At 50.5% G+C, this 21065-nt stretch overlaps 1 protein-coding gene and 2 non-coding genes across 8 annotated transcripts in view; all 3 read right to left on the reverse strand.

Annotated features, from left to right (window-relative positions):
* Positions 1 to 264: 264 nt before the first annotated feature.
* LOC135819054 (uncharacterized) overlaps positions 265 to 21065 on the reverse strand; it is a 48128-nt gene continuing 27327 nt past the window's right edge. For 5 of the 6 annotated variants that reach the window (XM_065332213.1, XM_065332219.1, XM_065332205.1 and 2 more), the window contains 3 exons: positions 14208 to 15366; positions 2505 to 13470; positions 265 to 1311 (listed from right to left, as the gene is read on the reverse strand). In XM_065332213.1, coding sequence (XP_065188285.1) covers positions 1269 to 1311; positions 2505 to 13470; positions 14208 to 15366 — 12168 coding nt within the window. In that variant the 3' untranslated portion in view covers positions 265 to 1268. The remainder of the gene's footprint in view (positions 1312 to 2504; positions 13471 to 14207; positions 15367 to 21065) is intronic. The other variant, XM_065332230.1, reaches the window with a different exon arrangement.
* On the reverse strand, positions 16532 to 16654 carry LOC135807228 (U5 spliceosomal RNA). The gene has a single exon (XR_010551519.1). It is a non-coding gene; the product is annotated as a U5 spliceosomal RNA (small nuclear RNA).
* On the reverse strand, positions 17555 to 17694 carry LOC135807800 (U4 spliceosomal RNA). The gene has a single exon (XR_010552055.1). It is a non-coding gene; the product is annotated as a U4 spliceosomal RNA (small nuclear RNA).

Below are 21065 nucleotides of genomic sequence, written 5' to 3' on the forward strand. Positions count from 1 at the left end.
CGCACAAAGGGTGCCCGGTAGACCGAAATACCCATGACATCGGGGTCTGGATAACCGATGTATGAGTGTATTCAGTAAAGTGTCGCACAGAACATTCACAACCCGCTGATGACCCGGCATGACACAGGAGCTGTTCGGCGTGTCAACAAAGCCGTCACCTGCCAAAACCCTGCTCCAGCACTCCACTCCCAGTCTTTGACCGATACACACGGAGTGTGTCTGGTCCCTGGAGATGACCACCACAGCTGGCCAGCACCACAAAGGTTACAAAGTGCACGAACATCATAGCAGTGTGATGCAGTATGGATACAGAAGAGTTATAAGAATCAGAGAGTAGTAAAATACCGGTATTTTACCACTCCTCATAAGAATGGTGAGCGGTATAGATGATCAGCAAATTGAGAAGTGTTAGTTGAAACCATGACACATAACACACGGTGCGCAAACTACCCCAATGCCATTCTATTGAAAGGTCAGCACTTTCTGACACTTTTAATACAATGTCATGCGGAACAAACACACTAAAGTTTACACATGCAGCAAAGCAAAGCTAACCAGCAGCCGTAACCCTGGCATGGAATCACTGCAGACAGCAAAAAGCAGCAAGATGATTGTAGGAGATGCAAACTATTCTTTTTGATTTTACCTTTTCTCAGTCGTTGCTGTGGAGCCAATAAGCAATTTAGCATGGCTGGACTAGACCGCCATGGGTGGAGCGGGATGGAGTGCACTCCTGCTGGGAGTTTACAAGGCAGAACATTGTAACACCACGAAAAGCTGCAAATACATGTATACATCATGAGCCATGCAGACAAGAAAGTCGTCTCTGCAACGGACGCGTACGTTTAAATTGGACATGCGCTAAGCATGGATACAAGCACGCATACGACGCATACTTACACGTACGTATGCAATACACATGCCCGAGTTTTGTCCCTAGCCCCTACTCTGTGCTGCGAGCACTACACATGTTGAATGGAACGAGGGCTATTAGACCAATGAAAAGGCATCATGCAACATCAACAAAATGAATGCGTTGACATTGTTGGAGAGGATCACATGAAAACGACATGATACATGAATGTATGTAATATCAGTAGTCCCTGGTGTATGCATGCACTCACAAAGCTAATTGCGTGAAACCATTAACCCTGGCGTATACTAGTGCCCTGGGATATGGTGTCTGGTTAGAAACGAATATCACAACTTCGTGTTAGATTGCAGAGCTGCTAGGTTCTTGACTGTCCGATAACTGTTATCGCGTATCTTCAGCTGCGGATGTTGCTGGGTTTCTCTACTGGATGAGGTAAGCTACATGTACGATCGTGCGAGGAGGCACACACAAACACAGACACATACACATACACAGACACAGACACACACACACACACACACACACACACACACACACACACACACACACACAAACACGCACACAAACATGCACACACACACACACACACACACACACACACGCAGGCACAGTTTTTTCGTTGATCACCAGTCAAAACAAGAGTGTGCAACTCTACCCAGCTTGGCCCAGCCAGGTTTCTTGGTGACATCAACTTTTCCAGAGGTCCTTTGTCATCACGGACAACCCCTCTCTAATTTCCACCCTCTGTCGAAATTCTACCTGTGAAGCGACTTCAGTGGACACGACAAAATACGGTGTTGAACCGACACATGCACTGCTGTGCACCTCATTGGGCTAACTGGCTGCACACAATCATATAATGGGATGCTAAATTGTAACTTTTCACTTCATTTTTGGATTCACTCGGGGAAAAAAGTGAGAAGTACTGTAAAGTAGCACATGAGAGCCCCACCACCCTGGATCCCTGGATCCCTTCGTGGCCGTGTTTTGGAGGTGGGATGAATGAATCCTGTCTGCAGGTCATACTGCACATGCACTGTACACACATTGCACGAGGCTGTGCACTCACCGTACACTAAACCCGTACTCAACTCACCCTTTTCGAGCGACAGTGAGGTCCACATAAACAGTGAGTTGGTTCAGGGCCATGCATGTGCGACCCTAGTGCTCTCAGGTTCTTACAACGTACAAACTTAGTTGCACTCGGCCATACGATTTTCATTTCCCTGGCCGTGGATCAAGGCGAGGTACTCTCGCGAGATGGAGAGCTCCGGAAGTATTTTACAGTAGGCGCAAAATATATCTATACTGTTCAAGCTTGAAGCCACGGCAACAAGAAACATGACTGCTTGGTGTGCACCATTTGTATAGTGCTGCTCAGTGAAATCCGATCTCATGAGTCAAGTCAGCGCCTCGCACCATTTTTGCAGCCGACAGTTCGCAGGTCTAGGGCTGCGCAACTGCGGCCTGGCACGTACTTGAGTGACTAGATCGGATTTTATTGATCAGTACTGTAGTTCCAGGGCTAACCCTTTCAGCGATGCAGTCGCACATACACACATGAATGTGATGGGAGAAGCTCCGACTGGCATCTTTCCCATCCTCATCTACTTTACTATGCACACCATACCTTGTGTTTGCTCCTGTCTTGTCAGCCGGCCCGTCATCCGTGCAGCCCAGCGCAGACCGGACACTGAGCAACGTATCCATGTTCACCATGCGTAGCCCTGCAGCGAGCTTTGATTGGCCCTGCCGATAAATGGCCGTGTGGTCCTTTGAACTCTGTGCCATCGGAGCGCTCCTGTTGTCCAAGCTGTACGTGCAGGGTTGGCATCTGTGTGCGCCGCTGTGCGCGGATCTAACAAAGTCCTGGCGACACGTAGGTGTTGAAAGCCAAGTGTGCGGCAAAGCGCCTGCTTGTACTTCAAGTAAAACCTGTTCAATGCCATCAGATGAAATCTTGTTATCATTCAATACCAGGACCTTGATATGACAGCAACTCTGAAGTGCGTGGTACAGAGATCCAGCATACCTGTCAGACATGCTGGTGCGATAACAACCGATGGTAGCAAAACCAGCATTGATTTCATCACCGACCAGCCCGGCCGTTAATCCATCACATTGACACATTGACAAGTAGCGGCTGCATTGGAGTAGCTTCACATCCATCGCCTGCTGACGTAGCATGGCAAGATGACTTATTGGGCTCATATGGAGGTTGTTGCCCATCATATTGATATCCATACGTGACTTGCTGCTCGTCATGTTGACATGGGCGAGTGACTTGCTGTCCTTTATGTTAATATGAAGAAGTGACTTGTCACCAGTAATGTTAACGTGGGCGAGTGACTTGTCACCAGCAACGTTAATGTGAACGATTGACTTGTCACCAGTGATGTTAAGGTAAACGATTGACTTGTCACCAGCAGTGTTAATGTGAACGATGGACTTGTCACCAGTGATGTTTAGGTAAAGGATCGACTTGTCACCAGCAATGTTAATGTGAAGGAGTGATTCGTCACCCATCATGTCAATTCGGACAGGTGAACTGCTGCCTGTCCTGTTAGTGTGAAGGAGTGATGGCACTGTTATGCACTGTGGAGATTCAGCCAGACACAGTCGTTCACCAACTCTACAGTCTACCTGTCCCGGAGAGTTTGCCAGATGGCTCACTTTCACGATGTCGGTGTCCCGGTGAAAGACTTGCATTGTATGCATCCGTTCGGTCCTTGTCAAGATTCTTTGGAGCTGAGCCGGGTCTCGGATGGCATGATAAAACTGATGTTCCTGCAGGGATGTTGCTAGAAACCGTCTAAACGTCTTCTCAGCAGACCGATTTGATTTGAATTTACACTTTTCCCGTGTGCTGAGTAGCGATACGACTTCTAGCAGTTGGTTGGTGTTCACCATGGCACAGACAAACGTCCAGAAACTCCAGGTATTCTCATCGGTGCCAATCACGTCTGTACACTGTTCCATTGCATTGGGTGGTGCTGCCGCACTACAGACGAAGCGTGCAGCTAGATACTCCTGTACCGTCAGATGACTGAACCACCATAAAGGTGCACTGTTGCATGTTTCCATGTCGCAGGTAACCAATATGCCCATACGCTGTGCAATCCTGAGTGTTTGTGCTGAGAAGTCAATGGGGAACACGGGCCTGCGATGGCATAACAGCTCGAATGCAAGCGCTCCCAGTTCTGCAAGCAAATTGGCTGGGGGTTCGTCCTTGGTGGTAGAGAATTCGGACTGCGGCGAAAGCAGGTAATCCTTGTCGGCAGTTTTCTGCGATTCCGGTGCATCTTCACTGCATCGTTTGTCTTGGCCTTTGCCAGCATACCCATGTTGTAGTCTTTCCTTTTGCTTGAAGGTCTGCACTGCATGCTGTATATACTGCGTATACAAAGTTGTCACACTGCTGGGAATGTCATCCGTCCACTCGTACATCTCACATAACATCGCGGCAAACAATGGGTTTTTGCAGATTGCCTCTTTTAGGTAACCAAGCGGCCGAGCTGAAAGTGCACCAACACACTTTGCACCAATTTCACATCCCAACTGTTTCAGGACGAACTGCTGAAGCTGCTTGCCCGTGAATCCAGCCAAGCTATACCGATTGGAGCACTGGGTTGCAAGGTCTGATGCGGCTTGGTACGGGCGACTTGTTATCACTACAGCGGCCTCCTCCAATGCTGTCTTCCTTAGCACAGCGCTCAATGCACTGTCTTCTGATGGCATGCTCCCAGCTTCATCCAAGCCATCAATGATCAACAGCACCTGATCAGAGTTATGCAACAGGTAGTCTACCACTGACTGCTGTTCTGGACCGGACAACGTCATTGAGTTGACACCAAGAAATTCTGACCAGTCCTTGGAGTTGAAGCGGTCCACATTGCGACACGGAATGTAAACGGGCATCGGAAAGTGTTTTGTTATGTGTCCCGGTGGCTGTGTCGTGTAGCTGGCGAGTAGATGTTGGCATAGGGTAGTTATGCCAGTGCCTGCCTCTGACATCACCATACAGCTACTCACAAACGCAGAGCGCAGTGGTGCTACTTCAAGTTTTGGATTGTACGACTGTGGCTCGTTCAGAAGAAGCTGCAGGGGTTCTATCAGCGGGAATGCTGCCAATGGTTTGCAGCTTGTGTCACTCACTCCGGTGCAGTCTAGACCTCTGTCAATATGATGTGCATGAGGCAGTGCACGGATACGGAAATTGCACGTCGATGTGCATTCTGTGTCAGAACTGTCGATCCATGGCACGGCAGGTTTCAACCTCTCCTTCTTGCACAGACTCAACAAGTGACGCTTGTACCTGTCCACACATTTCATGACAGAGCATTCCTTCACATCGCTTGTGACTCTCTCCACAGCTGAAGGTGATCTCCAGTCCAGGGTCTCGCGTAGCTGCACATCATCTTCTATTTCAAGCTCCTTCATTCTGGTTTTAATCTGCTTGGCAACTTCCGGAAAGCCCAGGCTGTTCAGTGCACGAACAAATCCATTGAGTTTTGTGGTGTCATTGTCCATTGACAAGTATGCTAACTGTCGCAGTAGCTCGCTCACACGTTCTTTGCTTGGCAGCCTGCTGTGACGAATGCGAGCATGGAAATCACTCGTGCAGTCCAGGACTCCATACACAACAAGATGGTCAACAATATTATCCACATCCTTGCCCAATGCTTGACAGAGGTCATCTTTCAGCTCTGCCAGTACCAGACGCAGTTGCCTTCCCAAGCCCTCTCTAGAATGAGCTTTTTCGCCATTGAAGTATTCATCAAAGACGTTCTCTCGGCTTGACGCGGTTAATGAGACGGCTGCTGCTCCTTTTTCACACTGATGCTGTTCACAGCTGTGTGTAGCATCATCTGCAGCTGCCACATGGTGGTGCTCTTTTGCACAACGTTTGGTGCACGTCACGCACTGGTCAGCTGCATCGTGTGTAAACTCGCACTGCCATTGGCACTGCTTGTTCTCCATGCAGCTGTGCGTGTGCAGTGGCATGCGCGATTCCAGCAGAACCGCGCAGAGTGAGGTGCACGCAGAACACGTCTCCTTGCAACGGTGCTCCACTGTCTCGCACTGGCATTGTCCGCGATGGTCGTATGCCGATGCGCAGTACTGCGCGCAGTCCCGGCTTGCACTCTCAAACGCGCATCGCCTCTCGCAGCGGTGCTCGCAACGGAACAAGCAGCCTCGTTTGCTCTGCCTGTAGCCATCTGGCACGGGGAAATCTAGCTCCTTGGGATGTAGCCAGTCACGCCAACACTGCTGATCTGTGCCACTACCTGCATGGCTAGAATGCCTGCATGTGAATGTACAGCGAACAGGATGATGGGAGTCGTTGTCGCTTGCATACAAGCCACTCAGCATCAGTGGTGTTAGCTGACTGGTCTTTGCCGGCACAGGGTCATCATTCCTCATCAATTTACTACTCTCAGACTCTGGGCGGTGAAGGTCATAGTGAAGCTGCTGCTGCAGGCAGTGGTCCTGGCCGTTGCACACACAATCGCGGCCAGGGTGGAAGTGCCCCAGAGAGCATGGCTTGGCACATCCACCGCAACTCCCAGGACAAATGTCTTCCTTGCACCAGTGGCGCAGGTGAGGTGTGGTTGAGTCCAGCTCACAAGGCAATGCGCAGGTGATGTTCTCGCAAGGCTGGCCGCAGCGATGTCTCCCTTCATCGCACACGCACTGCTTGGCAGTATCATGACCAGCTGACAAACTGCAAGGTCGGGTGCACTCTGCCTTGTCAATCCTGGCTTGGCAACTCAAGCCACAGCGATGAACACACGGGAAGTGGTGTCCTGCAATACCATTACCATGTCTCTCTGTTGACACGTATCCACGCTGGCCAGTGAAATCCTCTGGGTGCAAACAGTCGTGGAAAAGGCCAGCATCACAGTAAACTGGATCATCGTCCACGTCATGACACTCACTGCTACACTGGACTGGACACCTTGAGAACTCGGCTTGGACATCTGTTCCATCGTATGGATCTTCCACCTTCATGATTGATTGCCAGAACACTGAGTGAGAGACCTCCTGCATTGGCTCGAATCTCTGCGAATCATGCTCCCGGCACTGATGGCGTTGCGCATGCTTTGCATCTTCAGTGGGGACAAGGTGAACATGAGAGGGGCCGGCGTGATCACAGAGCATGTCACAGGTCAGGTCCCGAGCGTGCTCAGCCGACACCAAGGCGCCTCGCAAAGTTCTGACCGTCGCGCTCTGGCTCTGTTTGATGCGGCCATGCTTGACTCGACAGAGACCTGCGTGAGAGTAGGGCTTCTGGCAGGCGTGTTTGCACAGACCACACGTTGCCGTGCATGTATGTTCTGAACTACAGTGGTGTTGGTGCTCACAGTGACACAGCTTACCAACCGGGATTACTATGCCACAACGCTGCCGTTCCCATTTAGATCCAGACCGGTATAGATCAGTCGGTTCTTCAACTGAACATTTGCCTGCCATCTGACACAGCATCTCACATTTATGTTTTCTCCCACAATCGTGGATGATTGCACCCTGCACATGGTTGCTATCTCCCGCGCCAGCACAGTCCTCAGCACACTGCCGGGAACAGCTGTGGCCCAGTTGCTTGCTGCACGGTCCGTTGCATCCGGACGTCACGGTGCACGTTTTCGAACACGGGTGATGGTCGTCCTTGAAGAAGTGGAACACCAAGTCTGTCTTTCCCGTGGCCCACTTATCCTTCTTGCACACAAGATGGCCAAGACCAGCTGCTTTTGTGAACGACTCGTGCCACATTTCCCCAGCACACCTGGGCACACTGTCCACCTGATGATGATGTTTTTCAGGGCACACAACACTACATGACTGGAAACGCTGGACTTGCTCGGGTGTGTAGGGATCTTTGAAGCACGCCATGCTCCAGTAGGTTTCGTGCGACATGACATGCAGGTCTCTCTGCGATACGGCAGAGCTGACAGCAGTGCATCCAGGCTTGGCATGTCTAACTCGCCATTGGTCCACAGTACACAGTGCGTCACCAGGGCACTGACCGAAGACGTGAACATGGCCAGGACCGGCACGATTACAGATCTCGTCACACGATGACGAGTGCCTGTCGTCAAAGTCCAACTGCTTCCCCTCAGCACTCATTATTGATACCAGCTCGCTGGGCTGTGCATGCGCGTGGACGGTCTGGTGTGACGAGGCATGGCCGAATTCAAGATGACATTTCTCGAGACAAAGTGGGCAACTTGCCCGGCACAAATGCTCCTCACTCGGACTGCCATCCTGCACATTGGCATAGGTTGTTGGAGACTGTGAGCTATTCCATGGTGGACAACTCAAGTCCAGCCCAGAACATGTTGCATCTTCCAGGCTAGGTTTGAGAGTTTTAGATAGATATTCTTGAGAGATTGCGCGGGACAGCTTGGTGAGGCGATTGCTCTTCCCAGAACCATCTTCTTGATGGCGCTCGTCTGAGTTTGAGCAATGGTGCTCCTCGGAAAGAATGGCAGAGCAATTGTGTTGATTGGCATCAGAGCAATTGCAATTGTTCTCGCCAGTAGGAATGACAGGGACGTTGTGTTGATCGACACCCGGTGCGGTGGGCTGGTGCGTTGCGGACAGCAATCCAGAGCACTTGTGCCCTGTGTAAGTCGATCCCAGGAGAGCACTTGTGCTGGCAACAGGGCCACCCGTGATGGAGCTGACAATGGCCGACGATGTATAGTAGGTGCCAGCACGCACAGATCTCGCGTTTCTCCTCAACCAGTGTCTGCTCTTAAGCTGATAGTCAGACACATCCACCATGAGGCCCCTGGCCTCGAGCTGCTTGCATGCTACCTCGTTGTACAGACCGTCGCGCTCGCCAATGTCCAGGCGCCTGTGCTGATACCGCTCTCGCATGCGCTGGTCCATGCGGACGCGCAATGGCTGCTGCTTCACCAGACCCAACTTGTCAAAGTGCTCAAAGTAGAACTGCAGCAGCGGACTCGTGCACGACCCACGGAAATCGTCCTCTTCTTGTAGCTGCAGCACTGAGTCGGCAATTTCACTGTAAGAGATTCTACAGTGTGTTGCTCCATCGTCGTCTGACAATGTGTTACCAGTTTCTCGAAGGTGCCATGACACTCGACCATCTTCCTCGTCATCAATGCCACAGAACATTTTACAGCTGCCAGGTGCTCCATCATCAACTATCGGCGGCAGTTTGTGTGAGTGGCCACTGACAAGCTCCATTATGTTTGCATAGGACAGTGGCGTGATGTTATACTTTCCCAGCCACCACAGTGATGGCTTCTCATTGTGTACCAGAATGCTGCAAACCTGAACTAGGTTCAGGATGGTGTGTAGTTCAGGGCAGGGCAGTGATCTGCTCAGGGTGAAGCGCTTGCCATCCGCATCAATGCCGAGAATTGCTCTGTAGTCTGTGATGTCGCCGTGAGCAGTCCTGTGCGATGAGCTGTGCCCAGAGGGCAATGAACAAACGCAGTCGCAAAGTGGACACGACTCGTTGCACAAATGCTGACTGCCGCAGTCGTGTTCATCATGTGCAGAACTATCTGCAGTGTGACTGCGCTTCTTGCACTTCTGGCGGGGCTGCGGTTGACTTCGAGTCCCTTGCCTTTCTGCTTTCAGCGTGCCGCTACCAGTCCACCCGGCATTGTCACCCATTGCACACCGTCCTTGCTGCGAGCACATCGCCTCGCATGCGTGCTCTTCTGCACACTGATGTGGCTGTCCAGTAGAGTGCCCATGTGGTAAACTGCACACGGACATACACATACTCGCACTGCACGCGTGCTGGCAGGTGGCTTCAGAGCAGAGGCACGTGTGCCGCGATTCACTCGACTCGGCACATGGTTGGCTGCAACCAGCAGCCATGCACTGCGAGCCGCACTGGTGGTATTGGCCACAGGAGCAGCTCTCCTCGTGACCCAGATGCTGTCTGCACTTTCTCTCGCAGGGATGGTTGTTGTCCAAGAAGGCACACCTAGTAGCACACTCGTGTTCCGAACACATGAAGACATGCCCAGCGCTCGATGGAGTTGGTGAGTCACGGGCATGGCTGACATAGCCAAATTGATCAGCGGCAAGCTGGCCAGCAAAGGGTGCATGAAACAGCTGCAGCTGGCAAAACGTGTCCCTGCCATTGGCCTGTTTGCATGCAGGGCAAATGGCAGGACAGCAGTCGAAGTCCTGACACTCAGCTTCAGAGCATGGATCCTCAAAGCTGAGATGTTTCCAGAAGTCGCTGTGAGAAACGGGATTGATTGTGGGCACGTCCGCATCGACTAAATGTAACTCAGCAAGATCTGGGAGGCTGTGCACGTGCCCGCGGCCAGCAACCTGGCAGAGCTCACTACAATTGAGATGCTGCTCGTCGGCTTGCAGACAAATCTGCCCTGAGCCGTTTAGCACTACCGATCCGGACTGGACGACTCGACCATGCTTGCTGACAGCGTGAAGACCAGCATGTCCAACAGGTCTGCAGCAGAAATGCTGGCAAAGCGGGCAAGTAACCGGGCATTGGTGGATGCCACCACATGAATGACTGCCAACATGATTCGTCGTTCCAGCTGGTAGCATCCGATTACAAGACAGTCTGTAACCGTCCTTTCTAGCTGGTATCTGAACAGCAGCATCCTGGATCTCTGCAGGACTATCCGCAACCAAGCATACCCCATCCTGGCTGCACATATGGCTGCATTTGTGTGCCTCACCACAAGAGTGGTGGCCGCCATCATGGTTGAACTGCTTGGCACACATTACCGGGCCTTCGGCTGGATGATGGTCTCCACTGGTAGTTGTAGCAGAAACATGATACAGTTCACAGCGCTTATTGCACAGATGATTAGCAGCCGGGATCTCGCATTGATGACTGCCCTCATGCCGGCACACCAGTGCGCAATGGCCATGGCAGTTGCGTGCCGGCCATTCAGAACAGCGTTCTGGACAGCGGTGGCGCAGCGGTCTCGCCGTGTCCTCGCATGCGTGGGCCACACCAGCATGATGCTCGCACTGCTCATCCTGTGCATCATGTTTCATGATGCACGCAAGCCTGCATGGTTTGTATCCCGCTCCATCATCACCATCGCCGTGATATAGCACTAGCGAACACTCAGCCTTGCAGCGATGGACTCCTTTCAGGCAGTCACAGGGACCATGGTGTTCACGTAACTGCAGGCAAGGATGGGCGCACTGTGCACAGTCTTCACCGCAGGATTCCCACTTGGCACGGAAGTCGTCAATTGCAGTTTGAAACAGGAGCCGGTCGCCATCACTGCTGGCGTATGCTACTGATTGCGGCATTGTGAGCAGCCTCTGAGCAGCACTGCAGCGTCGATTTACAATCTCATCCAGCATCTTCCGAGCCGCATTAAACAGCTCCAGTTCAGAGGCGGTCTTGCCTTCTTTTCTGGATGCTTCGGCAATGCAGGCACGTACTGATTTCAGGAGAGAGTTTGACTCGACCACGCTCAGGGAGAGTTTTGTGGGTAGATCATGATTCCATTGGTGAGAGTCGACTTTTGCCACTGACCAGTCTCCATCATATTCCTTCTCCATGCCATTGATGAGGAAGTGTTGTAGGAATGCCAGTGCAAGCTGCTGGTGTTGACTCAGTAATCTCAACCCATCTACACAAGACATCACTGGCATAGAAGAAAAGTCCGTCGCCAGAGCCAAGTTCAGGTGATCTAGAAACGCGCGGCCATTCAAGTAACATCCATGCTCCGAGGCAGATGTTTGCAGCAATGCTCTGGCAGTGAAAGGAGAGCTATCCTTTCCCGCAGCTGTGCCCGCATCAGGCCTAAACAGGACGGCGGTATCTGTACCTGTTGCGCCCAGGAGCGAGGGCCACACGCAGCATGTGTCGGTTGAATAGCTCACCACCACCTCAGAAAAGAGGGTGTTCAGTGCTGCGCGTGCCGGAGAACTCAGTGTCTCATCTAAATCAGTCTGCATACCATCTTGCGTCTCTGCCATCACCAACAGCCTTGCCTGGAACAGCTGCTTGGCATTGGATAAGATGGGCAGGTGTTCCAAGCTAGAGAATAGAGATTTTCCAAACGAGTCGAGCGCCAGTGCAATATCAGATGATGGGGTTGTAAGTTGCAGCACATTGCCAAGAGATATGGCAGCAAGCAGAAGTCTTGTGCATGCTGGTGAAAGCCGGCAGTTGTCCAGCTGTACCCATTCCAGTGGCCTCATCTCAAGTAGAATGTGCAGCAATCCTTTGTAAACTGCTGTTGAAACCAAGAACTGTGCAGCTGGATCATCCTTATCACAATCACCTACCGGGCTCTGTACCGTGGGCTTGGCAGGCGTATGTTGGTGGTGCTCCGGCTGCTCACACTGGGAACAAAACACACCCGAAAGCAATTGGTTTGTGAAACTCTGTTCAGTAGCACCAGGGGCAGGCTGGATCAGTACGACACGCACTGGCCCGTTCCATGCTGCAAGGAGCTTCTCCAATGGGCTCAAGTCACACATGGATTGCCAAGCATGAAGCACTTCGGCTTGGCTGTCTTCAGTGGTAGGACTGGTGTCACTCGCGTGCTGACCCTTCATGCCAGGGCAGTCAGCGATCACTGGAGCTGCAGGTACGCTGTTTGTCATCAGTCTCAGCTCTGTCAAAGAACCGGCCAGTATCATATCATGGAGCAACTCCTCTGGTGTTTTGTTGACTTGTTGGAGAAGGTTGGAGGGATGAGTGGCCAGCATACCCCCCACAACATCACTGTGCACAGTAAATACAATCGGCGTCCGACCTGTGCTGCTCCGACCTGTGCTCCGACTATCATTCGCCTTAGGATGATGGGAAGCTGACGGCTTGCCTAGAGCTATGCACTCATCACTGCCTCCGCTACCAACACTACCACCGTCACCATCATCAGCATTGCCGCCATCATCAGCATTGCCGCCATCATCAATATTACCATCATCACCATCACCATCCTCACCGTTGCCATCATCATCATCACACCACACTTGGGAGTCAGTAGGTTTCTCCAAAGACCTACCCTGCGTAGAAAGCCAAATGTGAGCTTTCACCGGTGCACTGCTTTCGGTCAGCGCGCCACACGCACAGCTATTCTGCTGTAACCTCTTCAGAGCTTCCGTGGCACAAGCAGACTGCAGGACATGAACGACGGGCGCCACTTGAATGACGCGTCGCATGATACGCTGCGCCGCATCATCGTCCGTGTCAGCCGGGAGTTGAGCAATCACGTAGCAGCGGCATTTTCGACCCACTCTGGCCTTCTGCAGAACAGCATGAACGGAGCCGGGCGTTATGGAGTCCCGCCGGTTGCTGCTGTTTGTCTCCCAGATCATCCTGAGCTGCTGTGCATCAAGGACACCAGGGAAATGGCGCTTCCAGTAGTCCAGTGTGATCCTAGGACTACCAACAAATGCAGCGGCCTCCAGTAGGAAACTGCACCCGTCACGGGCATCCTCTCCGACACTGCGCGTGGTTAATGACATTCGACTTGCCGCATTCAGATAGTCTTCCAGAACGGCGTACGGCTCCGTGAGAGAATTTGACTGCACACTTGCTCTTTGTTGATCCATGAGTATGCCAGCAGAGGGTAGTGCAACGACACTCCATTCTTTCAAGTCTGAGGTAACAACGGTAATGGGAAGAGGAAAACAGGACAACAGTCACAAGTTACGAGTACTGTTACAGGCTCCATTATTCCACCTTTTCAACACGACATATGAGTAATATACGTATATACTCAATACAATACAAATTACGGCTATTTGGAGGTTGACTAGTTTGGACTTGCCAATCAATTTTCCGAGATCAAACTCAGGCAAGAGCGACTGAAGACTACAAGCACAAATCACCCGTGCTCAGGTCAAACATGCACACAAGACAGGAGACAGTTTGGGGAACGGCACCACGCGGGAAAACAATACAGGGTCCATGGCTGTCCACTTAACATGTTTGCATTGAAGTGAAGCAGCTGGATGCAGAGTACACAGTTCACAGTATTGCTTTTCAGCTTGGGATCTCCGCAAAAGTACTTCAGGTATGTAAGTCTTGCATCCTTCTTTTTGTTTATCGTTCGTGTTCATTACCTACCAAGAGTTCGGTCTTATTTAGCTGTTCTTCAGCTAATATCGCTCCACTAGTCAGACAATAATGACTCATATGCAGTATTGGCTGATTGAGAAGGCCAAAATGGTACCCACCGCCCTCTCTACAATCGAACAGCAAACAGAATGAACTTTCCCAATGCAATAATTGCCAGCGTACATGCAGCAGTGAGCATGGTTGTCAGATTGCTATCCCTGTCAGCGTACATGCAGCAGTGCGTGTGGTTGTCAGATTGCTATCCCTGTCACTTACCTATGCCAACTGGAACCAGCTGCTCGGCGTCATGTTCCAGTGAGCTGTAGCCAGATTCTCCGCTTTCTCTCGTCATCGGGTTGGATGTGGTGTCGGATCTGTTCGCATGCTCTTTAGCGGCCATCCCACTGTACTGATATTGAAAGAGCTCGGCAGTCTCAAACACCAATGAGGCCAGCACACGATGCAGGCTCTCCTGGAAGTACCTCTGATTGTGATAACTGCCAAAGTATTGTGACGTGCAGATCTCGGTTTCGCCGCGTCCAGTGTCCACATGGCTGTTCGAGAAGTACGCAAGCTGGTCAGTGTTGTCCGTGGGATCCAGCAGTGCTTGAGCAACGTCTGAACACTGGTCAGCTTGTATCCACAGAACACCTTTGAAAAACAATGGGTCCGCACTGACCAGCTCCTGCTCTCCCCTTGCCAGCAAGTTCCATGCCGAATTCAGGGACCCCAGCAACCTCATCATTAGTTCTGGCAAGGCCACTGCAGTCCGCAGCACAAAACCATCACACAGAGCAGTCGCAGCAATGAGCCCTAAACACGTGAAGTGCCCAAGCATGTCTGACGTGTAGCCACTGAGTGTAAGAACCACCTGCAGGCTGTCTTCTCCCAGCGAGAACGACACATTCAGGGAGCAAAGTCCCGGTTTTGAGTCTGCTCTTTCCTCGGTGGTGTTCTGTCCATCCTCGTCTGCGACGGTTTTCTCGTTCTGCTGTGTATCATCCATCACAGCAATAACCTGTAGAGGCTTGTCCCATGACCTGAGAATGTCACAGAGTGGACTAGACGTATTCAGTGACTCTAGCAATGACAGAAGGCTGCTGGGCTTATCAAACTCAGCATGCCGGTTGCTAGTGCATTTGCAAAACAGGTGGCAGCTGCCACGGGCTGCTTGAGTTCCATCATCCGTCACACCAGCGCTCCGCTCGCTTTCGGGCAATTCGATCAGTTGTGAGTCCATGAGAGGATACGTATCATCCTGCGTGACAGACTCCAAGAACAAGCCACACCGGACTGCCTGCTTCCTTCCGGGAACCCCGCGTTTCCGAGCCATTTGTGATAGGATGTCACGAGGGTCAGAGCTGGTCAAGGAGTTAGTGCCTTCCACTGAGTCTGAATTGTTGGACATTGCAATTACATCTGAATCGCTGTCCTGCTGTACACACACACACACACACACACACACACACACGTGACAAACACACACACACACACACACACACACACACACACACACACACACACACACACACACACACACACACGGCTTGGAAAGACATTTCATCGCTCACACTTTCTACGCACCATTCCAGGCATTACCTGAAATACAAAATTATCGAGAAGCTGATAACCTCTGCCATACTGGCTAGAGAATGTTCGCCACAACAGCCACATCAGCCATCGTCTGGGTACTTTTGTTTCTTGCCAATGATTCGAAAAGGTATGCACGCGATGTGCATGAACTTGATAAAGACAACATGTTTCATGTACTCTTGATCAAATTCATGTACATGTAGTTCAAGTGGTTGTCACGGTTGGTTGTAGGTCAGGGATTTGACTCAGTCAGCTGCATTGAGACTTGCTTTTAAGGCCACACCAAGTACTTCAAGTAATTTCTACGTTTCGCGTCACAGTGACACTCGTCGCAACACCTTCCTCGCAGCCGCATTCTCCTTTTCTGCTTATCCGTGACCCACACTCAGGTCATGCTTAGCTGGCAATAACAGTACTATTCGCGTATATCCCGCCATCCTTTCTTCTTCTTCAACAGAATAGGATTATTTCAGCTTACGGCATCTCCATGGCAATACAACTCCTACACATGCCGGGCATGTCATGTGCATGCAGCGCTGCACGTCCTTCAAATCCTGAAAGCATCAACAGCGCCATCTTCATTGCCAATGGACCTGGAGGGTTAACCCCCTGTGGAGCGATTTGACATCAAGCACCTCACCGGCGTCTTCTACGCCCAGTACAAACTTATTGGAGGTCATCATGGGAGTCTGTATGTATTGCTCACATAACATACAACAATGTGCACACCACAAAACCATTCGGAGACTTGCCATGGCAGTGTTCTTGTCTACTGTTTGAAAGCACTTTCAAAACAATCCACCAGGCACTGTACCAATACTTTTCAGATCCTCCCTCCTACTCCATTCCTGGCTTCTCATCCAGTCAGCTTTGATGATAATCATGTCAAGTTGCACACAGTGAAACGTTACCATCTACACTGTATCTTCAGCACTTTCAGTGAAGACAACGCTATCCGCTCACAAGGACTCAACACAATTTCCCTTCTTTCTTTTGAAGTTTATTGAGCCCTGCTCAATGAGCAAGGGCTAAAGAAAAATTCATTCGAAGACTCCTTCAATGTCCACCTCCACGGAAATCTTTAGTAAAAGGCGAAAGATTTATTCGTGGCTGAAGGTAAACCAGAGTATGACCTAGCCACCACCCAAGCCAAGCCACTTCTTACTTCCTGCACTTTAGGGGAAGTAGTCACAGAATACATGTCACACCACATAGCCCACCACTTCCAACCCAAACATAACGACCACATACTAATCTCGCTGCAGTGACAGCCATCTTTCTGACATAATCAGAAAGCATTAACTCGCGGCTAGTCCTATTCCCATGGCAACAGCCAATGACCGTGTCAAGATAAGACATGTGCGTGTTCAGTCTTGACTTGAAGAAAGTCCAATTCTTATTGACCCAAATGACAGGAGAAAGGAACCTAACCATAAACGACTTTTCAAATATACATGTACGTCCTCGAAGATCAGTTTTTGCCTGAGATAGGATCCTTGAACGGAAATTTCACTTTCAATAATACATTGCAGTCGTGACGTGTTCTTCAAACCAAAAAAGTGTTTTATGCTGCTGTTAAGTACCGTATTTTTCGGAGTATAGTGCGCACCTTTGTATAACGCACATCCCCAATCTTCATTGGGGGTGCGCACTTCAATCTTCATTGAAGTACATGCATTTCACATTCGGAGCATAGTGCGCACCTGCGATTTAGGGCCTAAAATAGCACATCTAAAGTGCGCACTATACTCCGGAGAATACGGTACCACCGATCCCAACCCGCCAATGTTGTGTTGCTTCCCAGCTGGTTTCACAGAAGCGGCAGGACTCAGAGCAATTTTGTCAAAGAAAGTATGATTCACACAGTGCAAGGGCGGACTTGCTACTAGATTGCGCACTGCAGTGCATTATCGGTTCAGCACCGCATTTTCACGTATCCACTGGATTAATATGGCAAGTCTGGAATACAGTAAGATCAAGGAAAACTGACATATCTATCTATTCTTTCTTTGAGTTCATTTAGCAGTTGGCTCACAGATGAGCCTTCAAAAATTGCAAAGCCGACTATGTTTCAAGTCGTCAATGCGGGATATTGGGAAAAGTTTTCAACTAGCAATAACCACGCCTCGGTTGGACCTCATTGGCTATGGTACTACCACTGCGCAAAGCTAATTTCCCACCCCTCACCTTCAAACGCATATTCTTCACCAGTATCCAGTGCCAGTCATTGCAAAAGTCTTCTTACTTACTGCATGGCTTCCAAAACTTCTTCAATACTCCTTCCCCTGAGCCCTTGGAGATTCCTCCATCACAGGCTACCGTTTGAAGGAACTAAGTGCCACTTCTCAATTGTCAGTTGCCGCAATATATTACCGTGGCAACCGTCTCATCGACCTCTCTTATCCCCCCACCGCCTTGACCAAGGGCTTGCATGTGAGAACTGGACTGTAATACTTTGAAGTAGTTATGGACAAGGCATTTGTCATCTGGCAGGTTTTTGATACGTTAAGATTCTGATCAAGGCGGTGCTTGATCCGAGTCGTGATTGAGCATATGGCGTGGACTGATATAACGGTGCTCTGATCTCGTCTTTCAACTACCCACGTAATGGTGACAACAGTAGATAACACCCAATAGCATGCAACTCACGCCCACAGTGCTGTCATGCCAGCATTTCAAGTCGACGTCATTTTCATTACGCAATGCTCCTCGCCACAAGTGCTTTACGACGTTTGTATGGGGTGTCAACACAACGCATGTGTTTCCTTGCGATCGTTTGTACAGGGTCACATGGAAATCTATCCACCACAGGTTCAGGATACATCTGACCAAATGTGTAGAAAGCGCATTGCATCATAAAAGTGGGGTCAACTTGAAATTCTGTCTGGACAGCACCCATAGTAGATTTGCACTCTTGTTACATTCCCACTCACAAGAACACACAGTTGTGGAATGTATTAGGATTATTTACAAAGAGAATAATGGACGTGCAAAGTAACAAGATAGAAAGAAGAACAAACTCAGACACAGGAAGTCTGAACTGGAGTGCGCATGCGCAGAGCATAGCGTGCAAGCAAACATGCGCAGAGCCTAGCGTGCTTACGCGCACATACAAACATAACAATCCTCCCCCTTAAGAGAAGCAATAGTAAAGCGGAGATAATTATGATCAATATTCAAATAACAGCCATAGCGTAAAGGTAGCAGTAAAGCAGTCACATCTCATTAATAAGCCTAGATGGTGACTTCGGTGCACGGGCTGATCGGCGCGGTGCAACAGGGTCTGCAGACGGACTGGGAAGTGCAGACGGTTCGGACTCGTTGGCAGCGTCTGGTACTGACGGCTGCAATGCACTATCGGGTTGAATCAAAACCGGTGTGTCAACATCACTGCGAGGAAGAACAGCATCAGGTGGCGCTGTAGAACGATGACGGAGATGATCTACATGGACATGTCTTTCCTGCTGACCAATGCGAACAATGTACGAGACCGGACCTAGCTTCTGTACAATAACGCCAGGTAGCCACTTAGGCCCGCTGCCGTTGCGAGTGTTCAATACAAGTACAGTGTCCTCCACCACGAAATGACGACCTTGACCTGGCTGTGGCCGTGCTTGACGTTCACGCTGTGCAGCTGCAAAGTTGGGCTTTAAGCGTGCCAACTTGGTGCTCGGTAATTTCCTGAAGAGCAGACTAGCTGGGGACACATTCGTTGATGAATGGGGCGTGTTACGATACATAAACAAGAAACGGTGCATCTGGGTCTTCTCAGACACATCCGAAGGACGGGACTTCAGAGCACGCTTCAACTCCTGGACAATGCGTTCGACTTGTCCGTTACTAGCTGGGTGGTACGGCGGTGTACACTTGTGAACAATACCACTCTCACGGCAGAAACGCTGGAACTGGTGTGATGTAAATTGAGGACCATTGTCACTCACGAGGGTCTTGGGTATACCAAACGTTGCGATAAATGTTACCAAACTGTCAATCGTCTGCTGAGTAGTGGCAGTGGATCCAAGCTTGTATGCGTCGATCCACTTAGAGTATGCATCCACGATGACGAGATACTGCTGGTTGTTGAATTCTGCAAAATCCACATGAACACGCTCAAAAGCTTCTGTGGGGTACACCCATGGGTGGCTGGCATCCTTGCTAGGTGCTTTAGCTAGAGCTTGGCAGTGACTGCATGATGACACTAGAAGCTCAATATCGCGATCAAGGCCAGGCCACCAAACAAAGCTGCGTGCTACTGCCTTCATTCTGACAATGCCAATATGGACAGAATGCATCTCATTTAGCAGCAAACGGCGAAACACTACTGGGATAACGGTACGGCCACCACGAACTACACAGCCCGACTCTATGGTCAGCTCATGACGAATCTTGTAGTATGGTCGCGTAGCCTCGCTGATCTCAGCTGGCCATCCGAACTGTAGGTACTGCAGTACTGGAGCAATCTCACTGTCCTGCTTGCTAGCATCTGCAACATCACTAGCATCAATTGGCAAATCCTCAGTAGGATCATGGGCATGCTCGTTGACAGCACTGACAATTGCACTCTCTTGTGCGGCTGTCAGCTCCATAGGCAGGCGTGACAAGCAATCTGCGACAGCATTGCTACTACCAGAAATGTGCTCAAACACATAATCATACTCGCTAAGAATGACAGCCCAACGCTGTAAACGGGAAACAGCAGTGGCAGATAAACCATACTTCTCACCAAAAATGTGCAGCAATGGCTTATGATCAGAGCATAGAACAAAAGAGCGACCAAACAAATAAATGTGTAAACGCTTAACTGCAAACACAATGGCTAAAGCTTCACGCTCTATCTGCGAATAGTGAGCCTCTGCCTTAGCAAGCGAACGGGAAACATAGCATACAGGCCTACGGCTGCCATCAGCATACTCATGCATGAGACACGCGCCAATGCCGTAAGGCGAAGCATCGCACTCAACGACCACTTTCTCATTCACATCAAAATGAGCTAGCACTGGGGCACTGGTGAGCATACGCTTTACCTGAGCGAACACCTTCTCACACTCATCTGTCCAGTTCCACGGAACACCTTTGCGGAGCAAGTTGTTGAGCGGCTTCAGAACACTGGACATGTCGGGTAGAAAGCGGTTGTAGAAGTTGACACAGCCTAGGAATGACTGCAACGCTTGAACATTCTTCGGTGCTGACGCCTTCAGGATAGCCTCGACCTTGTCCTGATTGGGCTCGAGACCGTTCCGGCTGATGCTGTAGCCCAAGTAGCGTACACGATCCACACGGATAGCACACTTCTGCTTGCGAAGACGCACACCACGCTCTGCTAGCCGCGCTAGCACCAACTTGAGTCGCCGGTCGTGCTCTTCGACATCGCACCCAGTGATGAGAATATCATCATAGAAGCAGACGACACCAGGAATGTCGTGCAGAATCTCATCCATTGTCTTCTGCCAAATTGCTGGGGCACTGGACACGCCAAACGGAAGGCGCTGGAATGCGTAGAGACCTCGATGTGTTGTGATGACGCAATACTTCTGACTGCGT

This window comes from Sycon ciliatum, chromosome 1 (genome assembly GCF_964019385.1).
Source record: "Sycon ciliatum chromosome 1, ocSycCili1.1, whole genome shotgun sequence".
Classification (NCBI taxonomy): Eukaryota; Metazoa; Porifera; class Calcarea; order Leucosolenida; family Sycettidae; genus Sycon; species Sycon ciliatum.